This window comes from Pongo abelii, chromosome 20, assembly GCF_028885655.2.
Source record: "Pongo abelii isolate AG06213 chromosome 20, NHGRI_mPonAbe1-v2.0_pri, whole genome shotgun sequence".
In the NCBI taxonomy this organism is placed as follows: Eukaryota; Metazoa; Chordata; class Mammalia; order Primates; family Hominidae; genus Pongo; species Pongo abelii.
In genome coordinates this window covers 65,297,744-65,324,691 of record NC_072005.2, presented here as the reverse complement: position 1 = coordinate 65,324,691, position 26,948 = coordinate 65,297,744, and the positions used below count along the sequence as shown (strand labels likewise).

The following is a 26,948-nucleotide window of genomic DNA, read 5'->3' as shown; positions in this document are numbered from 1 at the left end:
TGTGAGCACCTGGATCAGTGCGTGCCTTGCCCCCAAAGACAAGATGTGGGTGTCAGGACTCAGCGTCCCTGTTCTTGGGTGGCATCCATGCGGCCCACAGGCTGTCCTGGGCAGGAACAGGATGGTCCCCTTTGCCATCTAGGACCTCTATGCTGTAGGGGCTAAGGAGGGCTGCATGTATAACCGGCACTTGGTTCTCTTGGATCCCTCAGTCCTGTGGGGAGTAGGATAGGCAGGCCACATCTGAGGTGGGTCTCCGAGAGGGAGGCCACATGAAAGCCCCATCATACTCCTGGTTGCTGCTGTCCACGACCTTTGAGGCCCCTCCCATAGATCTTCCAGCCAGGCTCTAAGGGCCTTTTGGACTTAAGACTTCCCCTCCCCGACCCTGATGGACATGGCTGAGCACCTTACTTGTGGGGAGCCCAGGGGGATCTTTGGGGCCAGGTTGCACTGAGGGTATATAAGCTGCCATATATCTGCCCTTGGTGCTGGGGGCAAAGTTCAGGGAGGGCTCCGATGGCCGTGTTGGGGGCAGGAAACAGTGAGGGGTGGGATCCTGGGGCTGACTGCTGGGCGGTTGGAGACACCACCCCTAGTGGCCAGCCAGTGTCCCAGGCCCCTGCATCCAGTGGAGACAGCAGCCACTCTTTGTGCCTCTCCTCTTCAGCACAATAGTGGCTCCTAGCCTAGGTGCCCTGCTGTAAGGATTTGGAGCTGGTAGAGTGGCCTGGAGGGCCATACCCCAGCCTGACCTGCCAGGCTCCTAGGCCAATGGCAGCTCCTCTGGATTCACCTCCTGAGACTGCCTCCTCAAGGTGAGAGGCCAGGGCTTTGATGATCCAACTGTGTGCATCATGGGCTGACTTCAGTCTCCTGAACCCCAGGACTCCATCGTCGTCAAAGCCAGAGGTGGAGCAGAGAGTCAGAGCAAGCACATGGGTGGGGGGCAGAGCTGGGTTTGAATCCAGGCGATGCAAGGGTTCCTGTGTCTACTGAGCACTTGCTGTATGCCTGGCAGGAGGCTACGATTCCTTGGATCATGGGACAAGGGGCTTAGCCTGGCTGAGCCCCTCTCCCCAGGGTTTAAGTGGGTGTCATAGGAGGACCTTGCTGTCCTGTTGCTTTTCTGTTTGGCCTGATTGGAGTGTTCCCAAGGGCAGGGATTTCTGTGCTCTGAGTGTCTGGTACGCAGCAGGGACGGGAGGGGAGGCAAGGGAGTTAGATGCCAGCCCTGGAGGGTGTATGGGGCAAGCAGGACAGCAGGAAGGAGGCTAGTGGTGGTGCCCAAGGGGCAGAGACCTGGGAACCCAGAGGCCAGTGATGGAAAGGGTTAGTGCCAGGCAGAGAGGGGCTGAACCCACACACAAGACCAGGCAGAGCAAACAAACATGTAAAGGAGAAGGGCTGGGGGCAAAGTCCTGGGGAGAGGACCAGCCACTGTCAGCAGTGCCAGGGCCACCACCCCTGGGGAGGAGCCATTGGGCTACTCTGAGGGGCGAGAGGTGAGCCTGAACATTCCACAGCTGCTGCTCCTAGGGAGGAGCTGGTACCATGGGTGTCAGGCGACAGTTGGCCTTGCTGCTGCTGCTGCTTCTCCTGCTCTGGGGCCTGGGGCAGCCAGTGTGGCCAGTGGCTGTGGCCTTGACCCTGCGCTGGCTCCTGGGGGATCCCATATGTTGCATGCTACTTGGGCTGGCCATGTTAGCACAGCCCTGGTTCAGCCCCTGGGTGCCCCATGGGCTGAGCCTGGCAGCTGCGGCCCTGGCACTAACCCTCCTGCCAGCACGGCTGCCCCCAGGACTACGCTGGCTGCCGGCTGATGTGATCTTCTTGGCCAAGATCCTCCACCTGGGCCTGAAGATCAGGAGATGCTTGAGCCGGCAGCCGCCTGACACCTTTGTAGATGCCTTCGAGCGGCGAGCACGAGCGCAGCCTGGCAGGGCACTCTTGGTGTGGACGGGGCCTGGGGCCGGCTCAGTCACCTTTGGTGAGCTGGATGCCCGGGCCTGCCAGGCGGCATGGGCCCTGAAGGCTGAGCTGGGTGGCTGTGCGAGCCTGTGTGCCGGGGAGCCTACTGCCCTCCTGGTGCTGGCTTCCCAGGCTGTTCCAGCCCTGTGTATGTGGCTGGGGCTGGCCAAGCTGGGCTGCCCAACAGCCTGGATCAACCCGCATGGCCGGGGGATGCCCCTGGTGCACTCTGTGCTGAGTTCTGGGGCCCGGGTGCTGGTCGTGGACCCAGGTGAGGGCCTTGGAGCCAGTGGAGAATGGAGGGGGCAAGGGCAGGGACTGTAGGACAGGGGTCCTGGTGGGACTGGCAGAGGCCCTTGGTCCCCACCTGCCTACTTTCACAGGCAATTATAATCAAGACTTATGAGCAGAAAGTAGTTCTCAGGTCGCTAGAGTTTAATTTTCCCACAATTTGACCAAAAATACTAACGATGGGATTCTTTACCAAACAACATGGACGCTTTTCTCTACTAGCTGCTCCTCTGCCTGCATCTATGGGTCTCAGATCCCGCCTCGCAACCTCAAAGGTGAGCCTTGCCTCTGTTTCTCCTCTGACCCATCTCTGCAGACCTCCGGGAGAGCCTGGAGGAGATCCTTCCCAAGCTGCAGGCTGAGAACATCCGCTGCTTCTACCTCAGCCATACCTCCCCTACACCAGGGGTGGGGGCTCTGGGGGCTGCCCTGGATGCGGCGCCCTCCCACCCAGTGCCTGCTGATCTGCGTGCTGGGATCACATGGAGAAGCCCTGCCCTCTTCATCTATACCTCGGGGACCACTGGTGAGGGTGCTCATTAGCCCTAGCACCAGCCTCTGAACTCTCAGGCTGACCTGACCCCACACTTGACTTGTGCCTCAGTGTTGACCTCTGAAACCACTTTACCCTCTGATTTTGACATTTGTTTTTTGTTTGTTTTGCTGTTTTTTTTTTTTTTTTTTGAGACAGAGTCTTGCTCTGTCACCTAGGCTGGAGTGCAGTGGTACAATCTCAGCTCACTGCAACCTCCATCTCCTGGGTTCAAGCAATACTCTTGCCTCAGCCTCCTGAGTAGCTGGGATTATAGGCACACACCACCATGCCCGGCTAATTTTTGTATTTTTGGTAGAGACAGGGTTTCCCCCAAGTTGGCCAGGCTGGTCTCTAACCCCTGACCTCAGGTGATCTGCCCAACTCAGCCTCCCCAAATACTGGGATTACAGGCGTGAGCCACTGCTCCCAGACTTGATTTTGACATTTGGCCTGAACTCTGACCCCCAATGTAATTTGAGAGGTCAATGCCAGAATTCTTCCTGTGTCTAGTAAACAGCCACTGAAACCTTTGATCTTGACATATTACTCTCAGTCCCAATTCAGCCTGTGAACCCAACCACAAATCCCTATACTTGACTGTTCTCTGAGAGCCTCAAACCCCAATGTAGGCCTGGCTGTTGGAGATCTATCCCTCTGGTCAGGCCCCTCTCTGTGCTGTCATGTCACCACCCTGCCCTTGCCATGCCTTCATCCCAAGGCCTCCCGAAGCCAGCCATCCTCACGCATGAGCGGGTACTGCAGATGAGCAAGATGCTGTCCTTATCTGGGGCCACAGCTGATGATGTGGTTTACACGGTCCTGCCTCTGTACCACGTGATGGGACTTGTCGTTGGGATCCTCGGCTGCTTAGATCTCGGTAAGCCCACTTCTGAGGATCCCTCCAATCTACAGGACCACTGGAGTAAGTGTCAGGGTGGGGCGGTCAAGGCAAAAAGACACCATAGGTTACCCAGCACCCTGTGTTCTCACTTTTGAGAAGGGACACCCACCAATGAGTACCAGGACCACATGGACAGAAGCTTGGACACCCACACAGTCCCTAATGGCAGTGCTTTGGTCAGGAGGTGACAAGACCTGATATGAGTGATGGTCACAGGCATCCAAGGAAAGTGTGGTGCTCAGGAAATGATGGGGATGCTGGCCCAGATTTGTGACATGGCCCCAAGGGCAGCTGGAGTAGGAATGCTCCCAAGCACTCCATTGGGCTGTCTCTCTGGACTCTTGATTCAGAATCTAGACGGGGACCTCTCCATTGCTTGTTCTTTTTGTTTTATCTCTTTTTTTATTTTAATTCTTATTTATTTTTTTTTTCGAGATGGAGTCTTGCTTTGTCGCCCAGGCTGGAGTGCAGTGGCATGATCTTGGCTCACTGCTACCTCTGCCTCCTGGGTTCAAGCAATTCTCCTGCCTCATCCTCCCGTGTAACTGGGATTACAGGCACCCACCACCACACCCGGCTAATTTTTGTACTTTTAGTAGAGATGGGATTTCACCATCTTGGCTAGGCTGGTCTTGAACTCCTGACCTCGTGATTCACCTGCCTCGGCCTCCCAAATGCTGAGATTACAGGTGTGAGCCACCGCGCCTGGCTATTTTCTCTCTCTCTCTTTTTTTTGAGACAGAGTCTCGCTCTGTCACCGAGGCTGGAGTGCGGTGGCACGATCTCGGCTCACTGCAACCTCCGCCTTCCAGGTTCAAGCGATTCTCCTGCCTCAGCCTCCTGAGTAGCTGGGATTACAGGCACGCACCACCACGCCCAGCTAATTTTTGTATTTTTACTAGAGACTAGGTTTCACCATGTTGGTCAGGCTGGTCTCAAACTCCTGACCTTGTGATCTGCCCGCCTTTGCCTCCCAAAGCGCTGGGATTACAGGTGTGAGCCACCACGCCTGGCCTTTTTGTGTTTTCCAACTTTTATCATGGCCAGGTGTGGTTGCTCATGCCGATAATCCCTGCACTTTGGGTGCCAAGGCAGGAGGATCACTTGAGCCCAGGAGTTCAACACCAGCGTGGGCAACATAGTGAGAGGCCATCTGTTAAAAAAATTTTTTAAAAAGCCAGGCATGATGGTATCGGGGGAACCTGCCCCTAATATTTCAACGTAGGTTCCTTTTTTTTTTTTTGAGACGTAGTCTCGCTCTGTCACCCAGGCTGGAGTGCAGTGGCGCGATCTCAGCTCACTGCAAGCTCCGCCTCCCGGGTTCATGCCATTCTTCTGTCTCAGCCTCCCAAGTAGCTGGGACTACAGGTGCCCGCCACCATGCCCGGCTAATTTTTTGTATTTTTAGTAGAGATGGGTTTTCACATTTAGCCAGGATGGTCTCAATCTCCTGACCTCATGATCCCCCTGCCTCGGCCTCACAAAGTGCTGGGATTACAGGCGTGAGCCACTGTGCCCAGCCTCGACGTAGGTTCTTTCTATTTTCCATAAGTGTTGGCCGGCTGAGAAATAAAGAGAAAGAGTACAAAGAGAGGAATTTTACAGCTGGACCTCCGGGGTGACATCACGTATCGGTAGGACCGTGATGCCCACCTGAGCCTCAAAGCCAGCAAGTTTTATTAAGGATTTCAAAAGGGGAAGGGGTGCAAGAACAGGGAGTAGGTACAAAGATCACATGCTTCAAAGGGCAAAAAACAGAACTACTGATCAGAGTCCAACAAAGACCACAAGGCAAAGGGCAAAAGCAGAACTGATAAGGGTCTATGTTCAGTGGTGCACGTATTGTCTTGATAAACATCTTAAACAACAAAAAACAGGGTTCAAGAGCAGAGAACCAGTCTGACCTCAAATTTACCAGGGCAGGGTTTTTCCCCACCCTAGTAAGCCTGAGGGTACTGCAGGAGACCAGGGCGCATCTCAGTCCTTATCTCAACTGCATAGGACAGACATTCCCAGAGCGGCTGTTTATAGACCTCCCCCCAGGAATGAATTCCTTTGCCAGGGTCTTAATGTTAATATTCCTTGCTAGGAAAAGAATTTAGCAATATCTCTCCTACTTGCATGTCCATTTATAGGCTCTCTGCAAGAAGAAAAATATGGCGGTTTTTGCCCAACCCCGCAGGCAGTCAGACCTTAGGGTTGTCTTCCCTTGTTCCCTAAAATCGCTCTTATTCTGTTCTTTTTCAAGGTGCGCTGATTTCACATTGTTCAAACACACGTTTTACAATCAATTTATACAGTTAACACAATTATCACAGAGTCCTGAGGTGGTGTACATCCTTAGCTTATGAAGATAACAGGATTAAGAGATTAAAGTAAAACAGGCGTAAGAAATTATAAGAGTATTATTTGGGAAGTGATAAATGTCCATGTTATCGTCACAATTTATGTCCCTCTGCCGTGGCTCCAGCTGGTTCCTCTGTTAGGGGTCCCTGACTTCCCGCAACAGTGGTAAGCACTTGTGAGCCATTCTCTTCTCCTGCCTCAGCATCCCGAGTAGCTGTTATTACAGGTGCCCACCACCATGCCCGGCTAATTTTTGAATTTTTAGTATAGATGGGGTCTCACCATGTTGGCCAGGCTGGTCTCCAACACCTGACCTCGTGATCCACCCACCTCAGCCTCCCAAAGTGCTGGGATTACAGGTGTGAGCCACCGCGCCTGGTCAAGTTTTTTTTTTTTTTTTAATTATGAAAAGTTTAGGCCGTGCCCGGTGGTTCATGCCTGTAATCCCAGCACTTTGGGAGGATGAGGTGGGTGGATCACCTGAGGTCAGGAGTTCGAGACAAGCCTGGTCAACATAGTGAAATCTGTCTCTACTTAAAATACAAAAGTTAGCCAGTCATGGTGGCTCACGCCTGTAATCCCAGCACTTTGGGAAGCTGAGGCCAGTGGATCACCTGAAATCAGGAGTTTGAGACCAGCCTGGCCAACATGGTAAAACCCTGTCTGTACTGAAAATACAAAATTAGCTGGGCGCGGTGATGCGAGCCTGTATTTCCAGCTACTCGGGAGGCTGAGGCAGGAAAATCGCTTGAACCTGGGAGGCGGGGGTTGCAAAAAGAGTGAAACTCCCTTGCAAAAAAAAAAAAAAGTGAAAATAGTTTCATGACATCTCATGTATCTTCGCCCAGCATCAATAATTGTTAACATGTTGCCAGTTTAATTTCGCATGTACTTCTCTGTTTCTTTTTTGTTTGTTTTTGAGACAGAGTCTTGCTCTGTCGCCCAGGCTGGAGTGCAGTGGCACCATCTCAGATCACCACAACCTCCGCCTCCTGGGTTCAAGCAATTCTCTGCTGAGGCTGAGCCTCCTGAGTAGCTGGGATTACAGGCATGCGCCACTACACCTGGCTAATGTTTGTATTCTTAGTAGAGACGGGGTTTTGCCATGTTGGCCAGGCTGGTCTCGAACTCCTGACCTCAGGTGATCCACCCACCTCGGCCTCCCAAAGTGCTGGGATTACAGGCGTGAACCACCGCACCCGGCCTCTTTTTGTTTTCAAACTTTTATCATGGCCAGGTGTGGTTCCTCATGCCTGTAATCCCTGCACTTTGGGGTACCAAGGCAGGAGGATCACTTGAGCCCAGGAGTTCAACACCAGCCTGGACAACATAGTGAGAGTCCATCTGTTAAAAAAAAAAAAAAGCCAGGCATGGTGGTGAGCACTTGTGAGCGATTCTCCTGCCTCAGCCTCCCTAGTAGCTGTTATTACAGGCTCCCACCACCGTGCCTGGCTAACTTTTGTATTTTTAGTAGACACGGGGTTTAACCATGTTGGCCAGGCTGGTCTCAAACTCCTGACCTCGTGATCTGCCTGCTTCGGCCTCCCAAAGTGCTGGGATTACAGGCGTGAACTATTGGGCCCGGCCAAAATTTTTTTTTTTTTTTTTTTTTGAGTCGGGGTTTCACTATTGTTGCCCAGGATGGAGTGCAATGGCGCGATGTCGGCTCACTGCAACCTCTGCCTCGTGGGTTCAAGTGATTCTCCTGCCTCAGCCTCCCGAGTAGCTGGGATTACAGGCATGTGCCCTCACGACCAGCTAATTTTTTTTTATGTTTTTAGTAGAGACGGGGTTTCTCCATGTTGGTCAAGCTTGTCTCAAACTCCCGACCTCAGGTGATCTGCCCGCCTCGGCCTCCCAAAGTGCTGGGATTACAGGCGTGAGCCACTGTGCCCAGCCAAGTTTTTTTTTTTAATTATGAAAAGTTTAGGCCATGCCCAGTGGCTTACGCCTGTAATCCCAGCACTTTGGGAGGATGAGGCTGGTGGATCACCTGAGGTCAGGAGTTCAAGATCAGCCTGGCTAACATGGCGAAATCCGTGTCTACCTAAAATACAAAAATTACCGGGGTATGGTGGCTCACGCCTGTAATCCCAGCACTTTGGGAGACTGAGGCTGGCGGATCCTGAAGTCAGGAATTTGAGACTAGCCTGGCCAACATGGTAAAACCCTGTCTCTACTGAAAATACAAAATTAGCTGGGCATGGTGGTGGGCGCCTGTATTTCCAGCTACTGGGGAGGCTGAGGCGGGAGAATCGCTTGAACCCGGGAGGCAGGGGTTGCAGTGAGCCGAGATCTCGCCATTGCACTCCAGCCTGTGCAAAAAGCGAGACTCCGTCTCAAAAAAAAAAAAAAAAGTGAAAATAGTTTGATGACATCTCATGTATCTTTGCCCTGCTTCAATAATTGTTAACGTGCTGCCAGGTTAATTTCTTTTTTTTTTTCTTTGAGACGGAGTCTCGCTCTGTCGCCCAGGCTGGAGTGCAGTGGTGCAATCTCTGCTCACTGCAAGCTCCACCTCCTGGGTTCATGCCATTCTGCTGCCTCAGTCTCCGGAGTAGCTGGGACTACAGGCGCCCGCCACCACGCCTGGCTATTTTTTTGTATTTTTGGTAGAGACAGGGTTTCACGGTGTTCGCCAGGATGGTCTCAATCTCCTGACCTCGTGATCCGCCCGCCTCAGCCTCCCAAAGTGCTGGGATTAAAGGCGTGAGCCACTGCGCCCGGGGCCAGTTTAATTTCACATGTACTTCCCTGTTTCTTTCTTGTTTGTTTGTTTTTGAGACAGAGTCTCGCTCTGTCGCCCAGGCTGGAGTGCAATGGCACCATCTTGGCTCACCGCAACCTCCGCCCCCTCCAGGGTTCAATCAGTTTTCTGCCTCAGCCTCCTGAATAGCTGGGATTACAGGCACGTGCTACCACACCCGGCTAATTTTTGTATTTTTAGTAGAGACAGGGTTTCGCCATGTTGGCCAGGCTGGTCTCGAACTCCTGACCTCAGGTGATCCACCTGCCTCAGCCTCCCAAAGTGCTGGGATTACAGGCGTGAGCCACCATGCCCAGCCACTTCCCTATTTCTTTCTAGAATATATCAGAGCAAATCCTAGACACTGTATCTTTATGCTTGTAAATACTGCAGTACATATCTCTAACATATAAGCACTTAAGAAACTGTAACCAAAGTGATTATTACACCTAACAACATTAATATCATATGATGTCCTTAATATCATATGATGTAATCCCTTAATATCATATGATGTCCAGTCTATGTTCAGATTTCTCCAGTGGGCTGTTTTTGTTTTGTTTTGTTTTTAGAGACAGTCTTGCTTTGTCACCCAGGCTGGAGTACAGTTGTGTGATGTTGGCTCACTGCAACCTCTGCCTCCTGGGTTCAAATGATTCTCATGCCTCATCCTTCTGAGTAGCTGTGATTACAGGTGTGGACCACCATGCCCAGCTAATTTTTTTGTATTTTTAGTAAAGACAGGGTTTCACCCTGTTGGCCAGTCTGGTCTTGAACTTCTGGCCTCAAGTGATCTGACCACGTTGGCCTCCCAAAGTGCTGAGATTACAGGTGTGAGCTACTGTGCCCAGCCAATTGGCTGTTTTTTTGTTTTTTGTTTTTTAACAATTAAACAGTCTCCCCATTGTATTTCTTGTAGGTCTCTGTTCCCCTTTCATCTGCATTTCTTGTTAAATTGGAAACTTTAACAAGGTATTGTTAGATTCAGTTTTCTTCTTTTTTTTTTTTTGAGACAGGGTCTCACTCTGTCACCCAGGCTGGAGTGCAGTGGTGTAAGCTTGGCTCACTACAGCCTCCCCCTCCTGGGTTCAAGCGATTCTTCCACCTCAGCCTCCCGAGTAGCTGGGACTACAGGTGTGCACCACCACGCCTGGCTAATTTTTGCATTTTTTGGTACAGATGGGGTTTCACCATGTTGGCTAGGCTGGTCGCAAACTCCTGATCTTTCAGGTGATCCACCCCCCTTAGCCTCCCAAAGTGTTGGGATAACAGGCGTGAGCCACCACGCCCAGCCCCCTATATCTTATTAATCCATGTGTCCATACATCAATACATCCATACAAATTCACCAACCCACCCATCTACGTACTCACCTACTTCCTCACTCATCCATTCATCCACCCCACCCATCTATCCTCCATCCTTACACCTATCCATCTTCCGTTTTTTTTTTTTTTTTTTTTGGAGACGCAGTCTGACTCTGTCACCCAGGCTGGAGTGCAGTGGCGCGATCTCGGCTCACTGCAAGCTCTGCCTCCCGGGTTCACACCATTCTCCTGCGTCAGCCTCCCGAGTAGCTGGGACTACAGGCACCTGCCACCACGCCCAGTTAATTTTTTTTTTTTTTTTTTGCATTTTTAGTAGAGATGGGGTTTCACCGTGTTAGCCAGGATGGTCTTGATCTCCTGACCTCGTGATCTGCCCACCTGGGCCTCCCAAAGTGCTGGGATTACAGGCGTGAGCCACCTCGCCCAGCCACCTATCCATCTTTCTACCCCCCTGCCTCTGCATGTCACCACCCACCCATCCATCTACTCACTATTCTAACTGTCCACCCATCCATCCACTCACTCACTACTCTAACAGCCCACCCATCCATCTACTCACTCACTACTCTAACTGCCCACCCATCCATCTACTCATTCACTACTCTAACTGCCCACCCATGCATCTACTCACTCACTACTCTAACTGTCCACCCATCCACCTACTCACTACTCTAACTGTCCACCCATCCATCTACTCACTATTCTGTCCACCCATCCATCTACTCACTCACTACTCTAACTGCCCACCCATCCATCTACTCACTCACTACTCTAACTGCCCAACCATGCATCTACTCACTCACTACTCTAACTGTCCACCCATCCATCCATCTACTCACTACTCTTAACTGCCCACCCATGCATCTACTCACTCACTACTCTAACTGTCCACCCATCCACCTACTCACTACTCTAACTGTCCACCCATCCATCTACTCACTATTCTGTCCACCCATCCATCTACTCACTCACTACTCTAACTGCCCACCCATCCATCTACTCACTCACTACTCTAACTGCCCACCCATGCATCTACTCACTCACTACTCTAACTGTCCACCCATCCATGTTCTCACTCACTACTCTAACTGTCCACCCATCCATCTGCTCACTCACTACTCTAACTGTCCACCCACCCATCCATCTACTCACTATTCTAACTGTCCACCCATCCATCTACTCACTCACTACTCTATCCACCCATCCATCTACTCACTCACTACTCTAACTATGCACCCATCCATCTACACACTCACTACTCTGTCCACCCATCCATCTACTCACTCACTACTCTAACTATCCACCCATCCATCTACTCACTCACTACTCTGTCCACCCATCTATCTACTCACTCACTACTCTGTCCACCCATCTACTCACTCACTACTCTGTTCACCCATCCATCTTCTCACTCACTACTCTAACTGTTCACTCATCCACCTACTCACTCACTACTCTAACTGCCCACCCATCCATCTACTCACTCACTACTCTAAATGTCCACCCATCCATCTACTCACTCACTACTCTAAATGTCCCCCCATCCATCTACTCACTCACTACTCTGTCCACCCATCCATCTACTCACTCACTACTCTAACTGTCCACCCATCCATCTACTCACTCACTACTCTAAATGTCCACCCATCCATCTACTCACTCACTACGCCAAATGTCCATCCATCCATCTACTCACTCACTACTCTATCCACCCATCTATCTACTCACTCACTACTCTAAGTATCCACCCATCCATCTACTCACTCACTACTCTAACGGCCCACCCATCCATCTACTCACTCACTACTCTAACTGTCCACCCATCCATCTACTCACTCACTACACTAACTGTCTACCCACCCATCCATCTACTCACTATTCTAACTGCCCACCCATCCATCCACTCACTCACTACTCTAACTGCCCACCCATCCATCTACTCACTCACTACTCTGTCCACCCATCCATCTACTCACTCACTACTCTAATGGCCCACCCATCCATCTACTCACTCACTACTCTAACTGTCCACCCATCCATCTACTCACTCACTACACTAACTGTCCACCCATCCATCTACTCACTCACTACTCTAACTGTCCACCCATCCATCTACTCACTCACTACTCTAAATGTCCACCCATCCATCTACTCACTCACTACTCTAACTGTCCACCCTCCATCCACTCACTCACTACTCTAACTGTCCACCCATCCATCTACTCACTCACTACTCTAACTGTCCACCCATCCATCTCCTCACTCACTACTCTAACTGTCCACCCATCCATCCATCTACTCACTATTCTGTCCACCCATCCATCTACTCACTATTCTAACTGTCCACCCATCCATCCACTCACTCACTACTCTAACTGTCCACCCATCCATCTACTCACTCACTACACTAACTGTCCACCCATCCATCTACTCACTCACTACTCTAACTGTCTACCCATCCATCTACTCACTCACTACTCTGTCCACCCACCCATCCATCTACTCACTCACTACTCTAACTGTCCACCCACCCATCCATCTACTCACTATTCTAACTGTCCACCCATCCATCCACTCACTCACTACTCTAAATGTCCACCCATCCATCCACTCACTCACTACACTGTCTACCCATCCATCTTCTCACTCACTACTCTAACTGTCCACGCATCCATCTACTCACTCACTACTCTAACTGTCCACCCATCCATCCATCTACTCACTATTCTGTCCACCCATCCATCTACTCATTCACTACTCTAACTGCCCACCCATGCATCTACTCACTCACTACTCTAACTGCCCACCCATGCATCTACTCACTCACTACTCTAACTGCCCACCCATGCATCTACTCACTCACTACTCTAACTGTCCACCCATCCACCTACTCACTACTCTAACTGTCCACCCATCCATCTACTCACTATTCTGTCCACCCATCCATCTACTCACTCACTACTCTAACTCTCCACCCATCCATCCATCTACTCACTACTCTAACTGCCCACCCATGCATCTACTCACTCACTACTCTAACTGTCCACCCATCCATCTACTCACTATTCTGTCCACCCATCCATCTACTCACTCACTACTCTAACTGCCCACCCATCCATCTACTCACTCACTACTCTAACTGCCCACCCATGCATCTACTCACTCACTACTCTAACTGTCCACCCATCCATGTTTTCACTCACTACTCTAACTGTACACCCATCCATCTACTCACTCACTACTCTGTCCACCCACCCATCCATCTACTCACTATTCTAACTGTCCACCCATCCATCTACGCACTCACTACTCTAAATGTCCACCCATCCATCCACTCACTCACTACTCTAACTGTCCACCCATCCATCCACTCACTCACGACACTGTCTACCCATCCATCTTCTCACTCACTACTCTAACTGTCCACCCATCCATCCATCTACTCACTATTCTGTCCACCCATCCATCTACTCATTCACTACTCTAACTGCCCACCCATGCATCTACTCACTCACTACTCTAACTGTCCACCCATCCACCTACTCACTACTCTAACTGTCCACCCATCCATCTACTCACTATTCTGTCCACCCATCCATCTACTCACTCACTACTCTAACTGCCCACCCATCCATCTACTCACTCACTACTCTAACTGCCCACCCATGCATCTACTCACTCACTACTCTAACTGTCCACCCATCCATGTTCTCACTCACTACTCTAACTGTCCACCCATCCATCTACTCACTCACTACTCTAACTGTCCACCCACCCATCCATCTACTCACTATTCTAACTGTCCACCCATCCATCTACTCACTCACTACTCTAAATGTCCACCCATCCATCCACTCACTCACTACTCTAACTGTCCACCCATCCATCCACTCACTCACTACACTGTCTACCCATCCATCTTCTCACTCACTACTCTAACTGTCCACGCATCCATCTACTCACTCACTACTCTAACTGTCCACCCATCCATCCATCTACTCACTATTCTGTCCACCCATCCATCTACTCATTCACTACTCTAACTGCCCACCCATGCATCTACTCACTCACTACTCTAACTGCCCACCCATGCATCTACTCACTCACTACTCTAACTGCCCACCCATGCATCTACTCACTCACCACTCTAACTGCCCACCCATGCATCTACTCACTCACTACTCTAACTGTCCACCCATCCACCTACTCACTACTCTAACTGTCCACCCATCCATCTACTCACTATTCTGTCCACCCATCCATCTACTCACTCACTACTCTAACTGCCCACCCATCCATCTACTCACTCACTACTCTAACTGCCCACCCATGCATCTACTCACTCACTACTCTAACTGTCCACCCATCCATCCATCTAGTCACTACTCTTAACTGCCCACCCATGCATCTACTCACTCACTACTCTAACTGTCCACCCATCCACCTACTCACTACTCTAACTGTCCACCCATCCATCTACTCACTATTCTGTCCACCCATCCATCTACTCACTCACTACTCTAACTGCCCACCCATCCATCTACTCACTCACTACTCTAACTGCCCACCCATGCATCTACTCACTCACTACTCTAACTGTCCACCCATCCATGTTCTCACTCACTACTCTAACTGTCCACCCATCCATCTACTCACTCACTACTCTAACTGTCCACCCACCCATCCATCTACTCACTATTCTAACTGTCCACCCATCCATCTACTCACTCACTACTCTATCCACCCATCCATCTACTCACTCACTACTCTAACTATGCACCCATCCATCTACACACTCACTACTCTGTCCACCCATCCATCTACTCACTCACTACTCTAACTATCCACCCATCCATCTACTCACTCACTACTCTGTCCACCCATCTATCTACTCACTCACTACTCTGTCCACCCATCTACTCACTCACTACTCTGTTCACCCATCCATCTTCTCACTCACTACTCTAACTGTCCACTCATCCACCTACTCACTCACTACTCTAACTGCCCACCCATCCATCTACTCACTCACTACTCTAAATGTCCACCCATCCATCTACTCACTCACTACTCTAAATGTCCCCCCATCCATCTACTCACTCACTACTCTGTCCACCCATCCATCTACTCACTCACTACTCTAACTGTCCACCCATCCATCTACTCACTCATTACTCTAAATGTCCACCCATCCATCTACTCACTCACTACGCCAAATGTCCATCCATCCATCTACTCACTCACTACTCTGTCCACCCATCTATCTACTCACTCACTACTCTAAGTATCCACCCATCCATCTACTCACTCACTACTCTAACGGCCCACCCATCCATCTACTCACTCACTACTCTAACTGTCCACCCATCCATCCACTCACTCACTACTCTGTCCACCCATCTATCTACTCACTATTCTAACTGTCGACCCATCCATCTACTCACTATTCTAACTGTCCACCCATCCATCTACTAACTATTCTAACTGTCCACCTTTCCATCCACTCACTCACTACTCTAACTGTCCACCCATCCATCTTCTCACTCACTACTCTAACTGTCCACCCATCCATCTACTCACTCACTACTCTAACTGCCCACCCATCCATCTACTCACTCACTACTCTAACTGCCCACCCATCCATCTACTCACTCACTACTCTAACTGTCCACCCATCCATCTACTCACTCACTACTCTAACTGCCCACCCATCCATCTACTCACTCACTACTCTAACTGCCCACCCATCCATCTACTCACTCACTACTCTAACTGTCCACCCACCCATCCATCTACTCACTATTCTAACTGTCCACCCATCCATCTACTCACTCACTACTCTAACTGTCCACCCACCCATCCATCTACTCACTATTCTAACTGTCCACCCATCCATCTACTCACCCACTACTCTAACTATCCACCCATCCATCTACTCACTATTCTAAGTGTCCACCCATCCATCTACTCACTCACTACTCTAACTGTCCACCCATCCATCCATCTACTCACTATTCTAACTGTCCACCCATCCATCTACTCACTCACTACTCTAACTATCCACCCATCCATCTACTCACTCACTACTTTGTCCACCCATCCGTCTACTCACTCACTACTAACTATCCACCCATCCATCTACTCAGTCACTACTCTGTCCACCCATTTTTCTACTCACTCACTACTCTGTCCACCCATCTATCTACTCACTCACTACTCTGTTTACCCATCCATCTTCTCACTCACTACTCTACCTGTCCACCCATGCATCTACTCACTCACTACTCTAACTACCCACCCATCCATCTACTCACTCACTACTCTAACTGTCCACCCATCCATCTACTCACTCACTACTCTAACTGCCCACCCATCCATCTACTCACTCACTACTCTAAATGTCCACCCATCCATCTACTCACTCACTTCTCTAAATGTCCACCCATCCATCTACTCACTCACTACTCTGTCCACCCATCCATCTACTCACTCACTACTCTAACTGCCCACCCATCCATCTACTCACTCACTACTCTAAATGTCCACCCATCCATCTACTCACTCACTACTCTAAATGTCCACCCATCCTTCTACTCACTCACTACTCTGTCCACCCATCCATCTACTCACTCACTACTCTAACGGCCCACCCATCCATCTACTCACTCACTACTCTAACTGTCCACCCATCCATCCACTCACTCACTACTCTGTCCACCCATCTATCTACTCACTATTCTAACTGTCCACCCATCCATCTACTCACTATTCTAACTGTCCACCCATCCATCCACTCATCCATCTACTAACTATTCTAACTGTCCACCTTTCCATCCACTCACTCACTACTCTAACTGTCCACCCATCCATCTACTCACTCACTACTCTAACTGTCCACCCATCCATCTACTCACTCACTACTCTAACTGTCCACCCATCCGTCTTCTCACTCACTACTATAACTGTCCACCCATCCATCTTCTCACTCACTACTCTAACTGTCCACCCATCCATCTACTCACTCACTACTCTGTCCACCCATCCATCTACTCACTCACTACTCTGTCCACCCATCCATCTACTCACTCACTACTCTGTCCACCCATCCATCTACTCACTCACTACTCTGTCCACCCATCCATCTACTCACTCACTACTCTAACTGTCCACCCATCCATCTACTCACTATTCTAACTGTCCACCCATCCATCCACTCACTCACTACTCTAACTGTCCACCCATCGATCTTCTCACTCACTACTCTAACTGTCCACCCATCCATCTACTCACTCACTACTCTAACTGTCCACCCATCCATCCATCTACTCACCATTCTAACTGTCCACCCATCCATCTACTCACTCACTACTCTAACTGCCCACCCATCCATCTACTCATTCACTACTCTAACTGCCCACCCATCCATCTACTCACTCACTACTCTAACTGTCCACTCACCCATCCATCTACTCACTATTCTAACTGTCCACCCATCCATCTACTCACTCACTACTTTAACTGCCCACCATCCATCTACTCACTCACTACTCTAACTGCCCACCCATCCATCTACTCACTCACTACTCTAACTGTCCACCCAGCCATCCATCTACTCACTATTCTAACTGTCCACCCATCCATCTACTCACTCACTACTCTATCCACCCATCCATCTACTCACTCACTACTCTAACTATCCACCCATCCATCTACTCACTCACTACTCTGTCCACCCATCTATCTACTCACTCACTACTCTGTCCACCCATCTATCTACTCACTCACTACTCTGTTCACCCATCCATCTTCTCACTCACTACTCTAACTGTCCACCTATCCATCTACTCACTCACTACTCTAACTGCCCACCCATCCATCTACTCACTCACTACTCTAAATGTCCACCCATCCTTCTAGTCACTCACTACTCTAAATGTCCACCCATCCATCTACTCACTCACTGCTCTGTCCACCCATCCATCTACTTACTCACTACACTAAATGTCCACCCATCCATCTACTCACTCACTACTCTAAATGTCCACCCATCCATCTACTCACTCACTACTCTAAATGTCCATCCATCCATCTACTCACTCACTACTCTGTCCACCCATCCATCTACTCACTCACTACTCTAACGGCCCACCCATCCATCTACTCACTCACTACTCTAACTGTCCACCCATCCATCCACTCACTCACTACTGTGTCCACCCATCTATCTACTCACTCACTACTCTAAGTATCCACCCATCCATGTACTCACTATTCTAACTATCCACCCATCCATCCACTCACTCACTACTCTGTCCACCCATCTATCTACTCACTATTCTAACTGTCCACCCATCCATCTACTCACTATTCTAACTGTCCACCCATCCATCTAACTATTCTAACTGTCCACCCATCCATCCACTGACTCACTACTCTAACTGTCCACCCAGCCATCTACTCACTATTCTAACTGTCCACCCATCCATCCACTCACTCACTACTCTAACTGTCCACCCATCCATCTACTCACTCACTACTCTAACTGTCCACCCATCCATCTTCTCACTCACTACTCTAACTGTCCACCCATCCATCTACTCACTCACTACTCTAACTGCCCACCCATCCATCTACTCACTCACTACTCTAACTGCCCACCCATCCATCTACTCACTCACTACTCTAACTGTCCACCCACCCATCCATCTACTCACTATTCTAACTGTCCACCCATCCATCTACTCACTCACTACTCTAACTGCCCACCCATTCATCTACTCACTCACTACTCTAAATGTCCACCCATCCATCTACTCACTCACTACTCTAAATGTCCACCCATCCATCTACTCACTCACTACTCTAACTGTCCATCCATCCATCTACTCACTCACTACTCTGTCCACCCATCCATCTACTCACTCACTACTCTAACTATCCACCCATCCATCTACTCACTCACTACTCTGTCCACCCATCTATCTACTCACTCACTACTCTGTCCACCCATCTATCTACTCACTCACTACTCTGTTCACCCATCCATCTTCTCACTCACTACTCTAACTGTCCACCCATCCATCTACTCACTCACTACTCTAACTGCCCACCCATCCATCTACTCACTCACTACTCTAAATGTCCACCCATCCATCTAGTCACTCACTACTCTAAATGTCCACCCATTCATCTACTCACTCACTACTCTGTCCACCTATCCATCTACTCACTCACTACTCTAACTGCCCACCCATCCATCTACTCACTCACTACTCTAAATGTCCACCCATCCATCTACTCACTCACTACTCTAACTGCCCACCCATCCATCTACTCATTCACTACTCTAACTGTCCACCCACCCATCCATCTACTCACTACTCTAACTCCCCACCCATCCATCTACTCACTCACTACTCTAACTGCCCACCCATCCATCTACTCACTCACTACTCTAACTGTCCACCCACCCATCCATCTACTCACTATTCTAACTGTCCACCCATCCATCTACTCACTCACTACTCTAACTGCCCACCCATCCATCCACTCACTCACTACTCTAAATGTCCACCCATCCATCTACTCACTCACTCCTATAACTGTCCATCCATCCATCTACTCACTCACTACTCTAAATGTCCACCCATCCATCTACTCACTCACTACTCTCACTGTCCACCCACCCATCCATCTACTCACTATTCTAACTGTCCACCCATCCATCTACTCACTCACTACTCTAACTGCCCACCATCCATCTACTCACTCACTACTCTAACTGCCCACCCATCCATCTACTCAGTCACTACTCTAACTGTCCATCCATCCATCTACTCACTCACTACTCTGTCCACCCATCCATCTACTTACTCACTACTCTAACTGCCCACCCATCCATCTACTCACTCACTACTCTGTCCACCAATCCATCTCCTCACTCACTACTCTAAATGTCCACCCATCCATCTACTCACTCACTAATCTTAACAGTCCATCCATCCATCCACTCACTGACTACTCTAACTGTCCACCCATCCATCTACTCACTCACTACTCTAACTGTCCATCCATTCATTTCTCCATCCATCCACCGTATCCATCCACCTGCCCACCCATCTGCTTAGGTGGGCATTCATTTATCGTAATCAAGAGTGATCTGAACTTCGAATCAGTGACAAGTAAAAATACAAATTAAAAATGTGGCTGGGTGCGGTGGCTCATGCCTGTAATCCCAGCACTTTGGAGGCCGAGGCGGGTGGATCACCTGAAAGGTCAGGAGTTCAAGACCAGCCTGGCCAACATGGTGAAACCATGTTGTACTAAAAAAAGTACAAAAATTAGCCAGCCGCGGTGGTGGGTGCCCGTAATCCCAGCTACTCAGAAGGCTGAGGCAGGAGAATCACTTGAACCCGGGAGGCAGAGGTTGCAGTGAGCGGAGATTGCACCACTGCACTCCAGCCTGGGCAACAGAGCGAGACTCCGTCTCAAAAATAAAAATAAAAAAATTAATATTTACAGCCCTTATTTAGCATTGGTCACTTTATAACAGGCACGGAGCTTTCGAGGTATCCTGGAGACAGGATTTGAACCCAGGCCTGCCTATGCTTTTCTAGTGAGAGCAGTCCTGGCTGGGCCAAGGACACAAAGATGAACTCAGTATTGTCCTGTATTTCAGGGTGTGGGGGTGGGTGAACACAGGTGCTAAAAGCAGCTTCTTACAACAATTTGGAAGCATGACCTGAAACCCCCTCTCCTGTCATCTCCCAGGAGCCACCTGTGTTCTGGCCCCCAAGTTCTCTACTTCCTGCTTCTGGGATGACTGTCGGCAGCATGGGGTGACAGTGATCCTGTATGTGGGCGAGCTCCTGCGGTACTTGTGTAACATTCCCCAGGTGAGGCTCTAAGTTTAGGGCTCCATGGTGAACACCCAAGTATGAAATCCCAGATGATATCCCAGGTAAAGGTCTCAGGTAAAGATTCAGGTACTGAACTCAAGTCCCTCAGATAATACACCTCATGCAAGAACCCCAGATAATGAATTCCATACAAGGCTTCCAATAGTGGTTTCTTTGATAGCTGTGCTACCTTGAGCCTCAGTGTCCTCATTTGGAAAACAGGGATAATATCCCTTACCCCTATCGTGAGAATTTCCATTAAAAATTAATTAATTAAAATTAAATTTCCATTAAATTAAAGTTCTAGGTAACTACTCTTAGGTGAGACCCCAGATGAGGCCTCCAGTCACCTCTGGTAACGTCCCCCAGGCAAAGCTCCCAGGTCATCCCTGCAGGTAACCCTCTATTTAAAAGACTCCAGTAACTAATCTCATGTATAAGTAACCCAGGTAGATCCCTTAGGTTAGAGGTCCCCCATCACCTTCCAGGTAACTCCCAAGGTAAGGACCCAGGATAACACCCCCTCTAGGTAAAGGTTCCAAGGCATGCCCCAAGAGCACCTCCTCCTCACCCTTCTGGGGACATTCCTGTAGAAACCAGAGGACCGGACACATACAGTCCGCCTGGCAATGGGCAATGGACTCCGGGCTGATGTGTGGGAGACCTTCCAGCAGCGCTTCGGTCCTATTCGGATCTGGGAAGTCTACGGCTCCACAGAAGGCAACATGGGCTTAGTCAACTATGTGGGGCGCTGCGGGGCCCTGGGCAAGATGAGCTGCCTCCTTCGAGTGAGTGTGCGGGTGCCTGGTGTGCAGCTGCCCTGACTGAGGCTGAGCCCACAGGACCTATGTCAACACCTCACCCTCTACCCCAGATGCTGTCCCCCTTTGAGCTGGTGCAGTTCGACATGGAGGCGGCGGAGCCTGTGAGGGACAATCAGGGCTTCTGCATCCCTGTAGGGCTAGGTATGGGGGTTGAGGAGCCTTTCCTGGGTGGTGGGGGTGGCGACCCTCAGTCTTCTCCTTGGCTGGAACGAGCTGCCCAAAACCTTGACGTTGGTGCTCACTAGAGGGGTATGCAGTCTTCATCTGGACCCTGAGCCAGTGGCCTGTCTTACCACCATCTGGGGCCTCCGCCTCAGCTTCTCGGCTCTGTCCAGCTCCCCTGCCTTGATCTCTTGCTCTGATTTACTGGGTCTCTGGGTGTCCATCTGATTTATTCTCTTGAGCTTTCTGTGGAAGACGGCATTCCAGCCATTGGTCCCTTGTCCTGTACCTTCTGTTAGTGTCTTCTCCCAGGGCCTTGCAAGGTCCTGGTCATATCTCTTCTCACTGCCATTTGTCTGTCCGTCTTCCATCCCTTGTTATCCTTTTCCTGTTTCTCATGGGCTCCCCGATACCGCCTTCTCTATACTTCTCTCTCATTTTCTGTGTCGCTCGTCGCAGTCTCTCAGGGTCTCTGAATCTCTCTCTCATCTCTGGATCTCCCTGTCTGTGTCTTTGGGTCTGTCCTTGGCAGGGGGCTGGGTGATGAAGAGTCCACCGTTGTTGAAAACCTCCAGCAGGGGGCTGGGCTGGTGGGCTCCAGGAGTTCTTGTTCCTGCTCCTACCCCAGGGGAGCCGGGGCTGCTGCTGACCAAGGTGGTAAGCCAGCAACCCTTCGTGGGCTACCGCGGCCCCCGAGAGCTGTCGGAACGGAAGCTGGTGCGCAACGTGCGGCAATCGGGCGACGTTTACTACAACACCGGGGACGTACTGGCCATGGACCGCGAAGGCTTCCTCTACTTCCGCGACCGCCTCGGGGACACCTTCCGGTCCGAGGCAGGGTTTCTCGGGGCGGGGCTGGGGCGGGGCCACGGACGCTTTCAGATCCTAGAGGGAGTCAGGCTGAAGTGGCGGGACTTTCCTATCGTAAGAGGGAGGAACTTGGAGTCAGGACTTCCCACGCGAAGGCGGGGCTTCTCAATTTTAGAAGGGGCGGGGCTGACCGGGCCTCCTGCTCCCCAAAAGGGGCGGGGCGGGGGCAGGAGGCGGGGCCTCTCCTCCGGGGCGTGGTCACAAGCGCCGGCTCCAACCCTGCAGATGGAAAGGCGAGAACGTGTCCACGCACGAGGTGGAGGGCGTGCTGTCGCAGGTGGACTTCCTGCAACAGGTTAACGTGTATGGCGTGTGTGTGCCAGGTGCGGAGGGTTCTCATTTTAAACTTCCAACAGCTTTGTGGGTGGAGGGGTCGTTATTCTGATTTTACAGGTGGGGAAGTGCTAGAGCCCGGAGAGGTTTAGAGACTTGCTGGATCTCACAGCCAGTGAGCAGAGCTGGGCGAGGCTGGAGGGTCAGCTATGGGCCCTCGAGATGGGTCAGCCGAGAGTGACCAGACTGCTCTCTAGGGTGTGAGGGTAAGGTGGGCATGGCTGCTGTGCAGCTAGCCCCCGGCCAGACTTTCGACGGGCAGAAGTTGTACCAGCACGTTCGCGCTTGGCTCCCTGCCTACGCTACCCCCCATTTCATCCGCATCCAGGTGAGCCCAGGGTGGCCGGGTGGGGGGGTGGGTGGAAGATCATAGCCGGGGGGCGGGTGGATGTCACAGTGAGGGGACCATGGTCACTGCCCTGCAGGACGCCATGGAGGTCACCAGCACGTTCAAACTGATGAAGACCCGGTTGGTGCGTGAGGGCTTCAATGTGGGGATCGTGGTTGACCCTCTGTTTGTACTGGACAGCCGGGCCCAGTCCTTCCGGCCCCTGACGGCAGAAATGTACCAGGCTGTGTGTGAGGGAACCTGGAGGCTCTGACCACCTGGCCAACCCACTGGGGCAGGGATCAAAGCCAGCCACCCCCACCCCAACACACTCGGTGTCCCTTTCATCCTGGGCCTGCGCGAATCCCAGCCTGGCCATACCCTGAACCTCAGTGGGCTGGAAATGACAGTCGGCCCTGTAGCAGTGGCAGAATAAACTCAAATATGTTCACAGAAGTCTGTATGTCTGCGTGGATGAAGGAGCAATGGAGGAGTGCAGGGGCTAGTGCCCTGAAGACCTTACTTTAGGGTCTTCCCTGTCTCCCAGCAAAGAACCTCAGCCATCCCTGTGGGATGACCCTGTCTATGTAAGGCCAAGGGTGTGGGAGGAACCAGCCAGCCTTGCAGCTGCTCTAAGGTAGAGAGATGAGAACCCTGATTCCATCTGTGGGTCTTTGGTGGGCCACTGAGGCGGTGGCTGGGCCAGTGGATGTGGATAACTCCCCTGTGAAGTGCTGTGGATACACGATCTGACAAAGTCTGGAGGTTGCTGGACTGAGGCTAGAAGGGCAAGCAGGAAGTAACTGGGGGAGGAGTGTCCCTGGCAGTGTGAACGGCACGTGTAGTGGCCCTGGGGCAAGCTTTGTAGGTGGGGAGCAGCGGGAACAGAGGCCTCTGGAAAATGGGAGTCTGCACAGTCTCAGGAGTTGGACCTGCTACCCGAAGCCTAGTGGAGATGTAGGTGGGTGTGTGTGGGTGCTGAGCCTCTGGCTCAAAGGCCGTAAGTGCTTCTCAGGGCACAGTAGGAACTGAAGGTGAGGCTACAGACACTGGAACAGTTGTGGTGGTGCCAGGCCGGTGGTCCATGGATTAACTTTGGGAGCACAGCTGGGGTGATGATGGTGAGAAAAGAAACCCCAAGCAGTAACTGCCGTATGCAGAGGCCTGTCTGTGGGCAGTGCTGCAGGCTGCAACCCTGCCCATCCCTTCTCGTGTGCATAGTAAACACACCCCATAGCAATGGCTTAAGCATACCTGAGAATGGCCCTGTGCGGCAGACGCACCTGAGTGTGGTTCAGAGTTCCTGGCTAAGGAATCTCAAAGATTCGTTCCTTATTTTTGAGGAACATCTGGGTCCTTAGCCCTGTCCCATGGAATGCTGGTGGTACAAAGGATCCTGGCCTTTTGCTTTCAGTTAGATGAAGGTTGCCAGGGGGAGGATGTTAAGTGAAAATGCCATATAAACTGCATGCTTTTTGCAAGTGGTTCTCCTGCCCAGCCCACCACCCCTGGACTCTCCCCGGTATGTAAGCCCCCAGTAAAACCCTACATCTTGTTTGCTGGCTCTCAGTCTCTTCTGCCTCTTGAACCTGGTGCCATCCCTATTGGAGTCAGTAGGGGTTTGGCACAATACTGTGATCTCCTGTGCCTCAGCCTCCTCATCAGGCTATGGGCCACTTCGAGGACAGAACCAGCCTTGGAAGGGAGCAGTGCAGGCAGCACCCCACGTGGGCTGTGAGGCAGCTGGGCTTCACAGAGTTCCTGGTAGCATTCGAGGCGCTTCCTGTCAGCCCTGCAGCCTGGAGCTGAGACAGTATCCTTTTCAGTTGGGGTCCCACTATGAGCATCTGTTTGTCATTGGTGGTGGCCATGCACTGTAATTGTCTTCTGCAAAGTGATAGTTGTTGTGACTTGCTATTTCTGTGCCCTGTGTGGCCAGTGGAGCCCCATGTGTTCCCTGAAGAGCCCTGGCCCTTTCATACAACTGGACTTGGATCCTCCCCCGCACACAGTAGGTTGTCCAATTCCTTCATACTCCTGTTTGCTCCAGGAGAGACCCTGGTCAGGAAGGGAGCTAGAGCTGTGTGAACATAGCGGCAGAGGCCCAGGCATTGCCACCTCTCGGGGCATTAAGGAAACAGTAGGCAGGGACAAGTGGATACCAAGGCCTTGGTAACACATGTGTTCACAGAAGTCTCTGTGTCTCCGTGGATGAAGGAACGCTGGAGGACTGCAGGGGCTAGTGCCCCAAACACCTTACTTTGGGGTCCTTCCTGCCTTCCCACCAGGGACCTCAGCTATCCATCTGGGCTTCCTCCTCCTGTCGCAAATTAGGTTTTCAAGTTCGGTAGCATTCCTATTTCCTTCAGGAAGGACCCTGACCAAGAAGTGAGCCTGAGGTTATATGAACATAGCAGCAGAGGTCAGGCTGGTCACCCTTGCTGTTCCTCCAGCTTTGCCTTCCCAGATGCACAGTAGGTTCAATATCATGTGGCAGCTGGAGCCTGGGCTCTCTTCATGGCCCATCCCTCCTGCCCTGAACACAGTAGGTTCTTGTTATGTTAAGGCCCTTATACCCTTTGGGACCAGAGACCAGCCTAGAAGGGAGCTTGGAGTACACAGACAAAGCAGCAGAGGTTGGCGCTGGCCACCCCTACTGTGGCCCCATGGTCTACTGTGTCTTGTGACCATCCGTTGAGACACGCTGGGCCCTGTTCTTCAGGCTTTCCCATACCACTGTGCCCATGGCCCGGTGCCAGCCTGAGCCCCGGTATCTCCATTTCTCTTGTGTATGCCATGTTGTGGGTCGACGGTAAGTTTTGACTATGTCCCCATGAGGAACGCTGCATTCCTCTGGTGCCAGTTCAAGGGGCCCTGGCCAATGGGGCTGTCTCGTGCATTTCCTATCAGACAAAGCCAGCGTCTGGAAGGTAGGCTGAAGAAATCCACTTAGTCAACAGATTATCAAATGCTTGATGTGCTGGGAATGCAGGGGAGGGTGAGCACATGTGCAAGATTTGAATGTGGGCGTGTAGATCCCAGAGCTTGCAGTGTGGAGAGTGAGGCAGACACAAGCTAGAGATCTTAGATCTACCTGCTTCTCATGCCTCAGTTTTCTCCAATGGCAATGCCTACCTCGAGGATGTTTGTGCAGAAAAGTAAAGGTAAAGTTCCTCACAAAGGTTCCCTGTTGTCCTTGCTATTGGCATCTTGGCTCTGGCCATCAGTCAGAGCCTCAGTTTCTTCATCTGCAGAGTGGGCATGTTGACCCCACTTTGCAGTGTCATTGGAGGGGATTATTAGCAACAACAGAAAGAAAGTTGTGTCTAAGAACCCTCACGTCTGGCCGGGCATGTAGGCTCATGCCTGTAATCCCACCACTTTGCCAGGCCGAGGCGGATGGATCACGAGGTCA

At 51.1% G+C, this 26,948-nt stretch overlaps 1 protein-coding gene across 1 annotated transcript; it reads left to right on the top strand.

The window, feature by feature from the left end:
• Positions 1-94: 94 nt before the first annotated feature.
• SLC27A5 (solute carrier family 27 member 5) lies at positions 95-26,948 on the top strand. Its single transcript, XM_024238324.3, has 10 exons — positions 95-2,242; positions 2,579-2,788; positions 3,516-3,674; positions 20,889-21,013; positions 21,610-21,804; positions 21,891-21,981; positions 22,631-22,829; positions 23,098-23,195; positions 23,403-23,533; positions 23,631-26,948. Exons 1-10 carry the CDS (start codon positions 1,555-1,557, stop codon positions 23,805-23,807), a joined length of 2,073 nt encoding a protein of 690 aa, XP_024094092.3. The 5' UTR covers positions 95-1,554; the 3' UTR covers positions 23,808-26,948.

Coding starts and splice junctions, on each gene's coding strand:
- SLC27A5 (XM_024238324.3), top strand. CDS start 1,555: ATGGGTGTCAGGCGACAGTTGGCCTTGCTGCTGCTGCTGCTTCTCCTG. Junction 21,805..21,890: donor AGATGAGCTGCCTCCTTCGA/GTGAGTGTGCGG, acceptor CCTCTACCCCAG/ATGCTGTCCCCCTTTGAGCT. Junction 21,982..22,630: donor CTGCATCCCTGTAGGGCTAG/GTATGGGGGTTG, acceptor CTCCTACCCCAG/GGGAGCCGGGGCTGCTGCTG.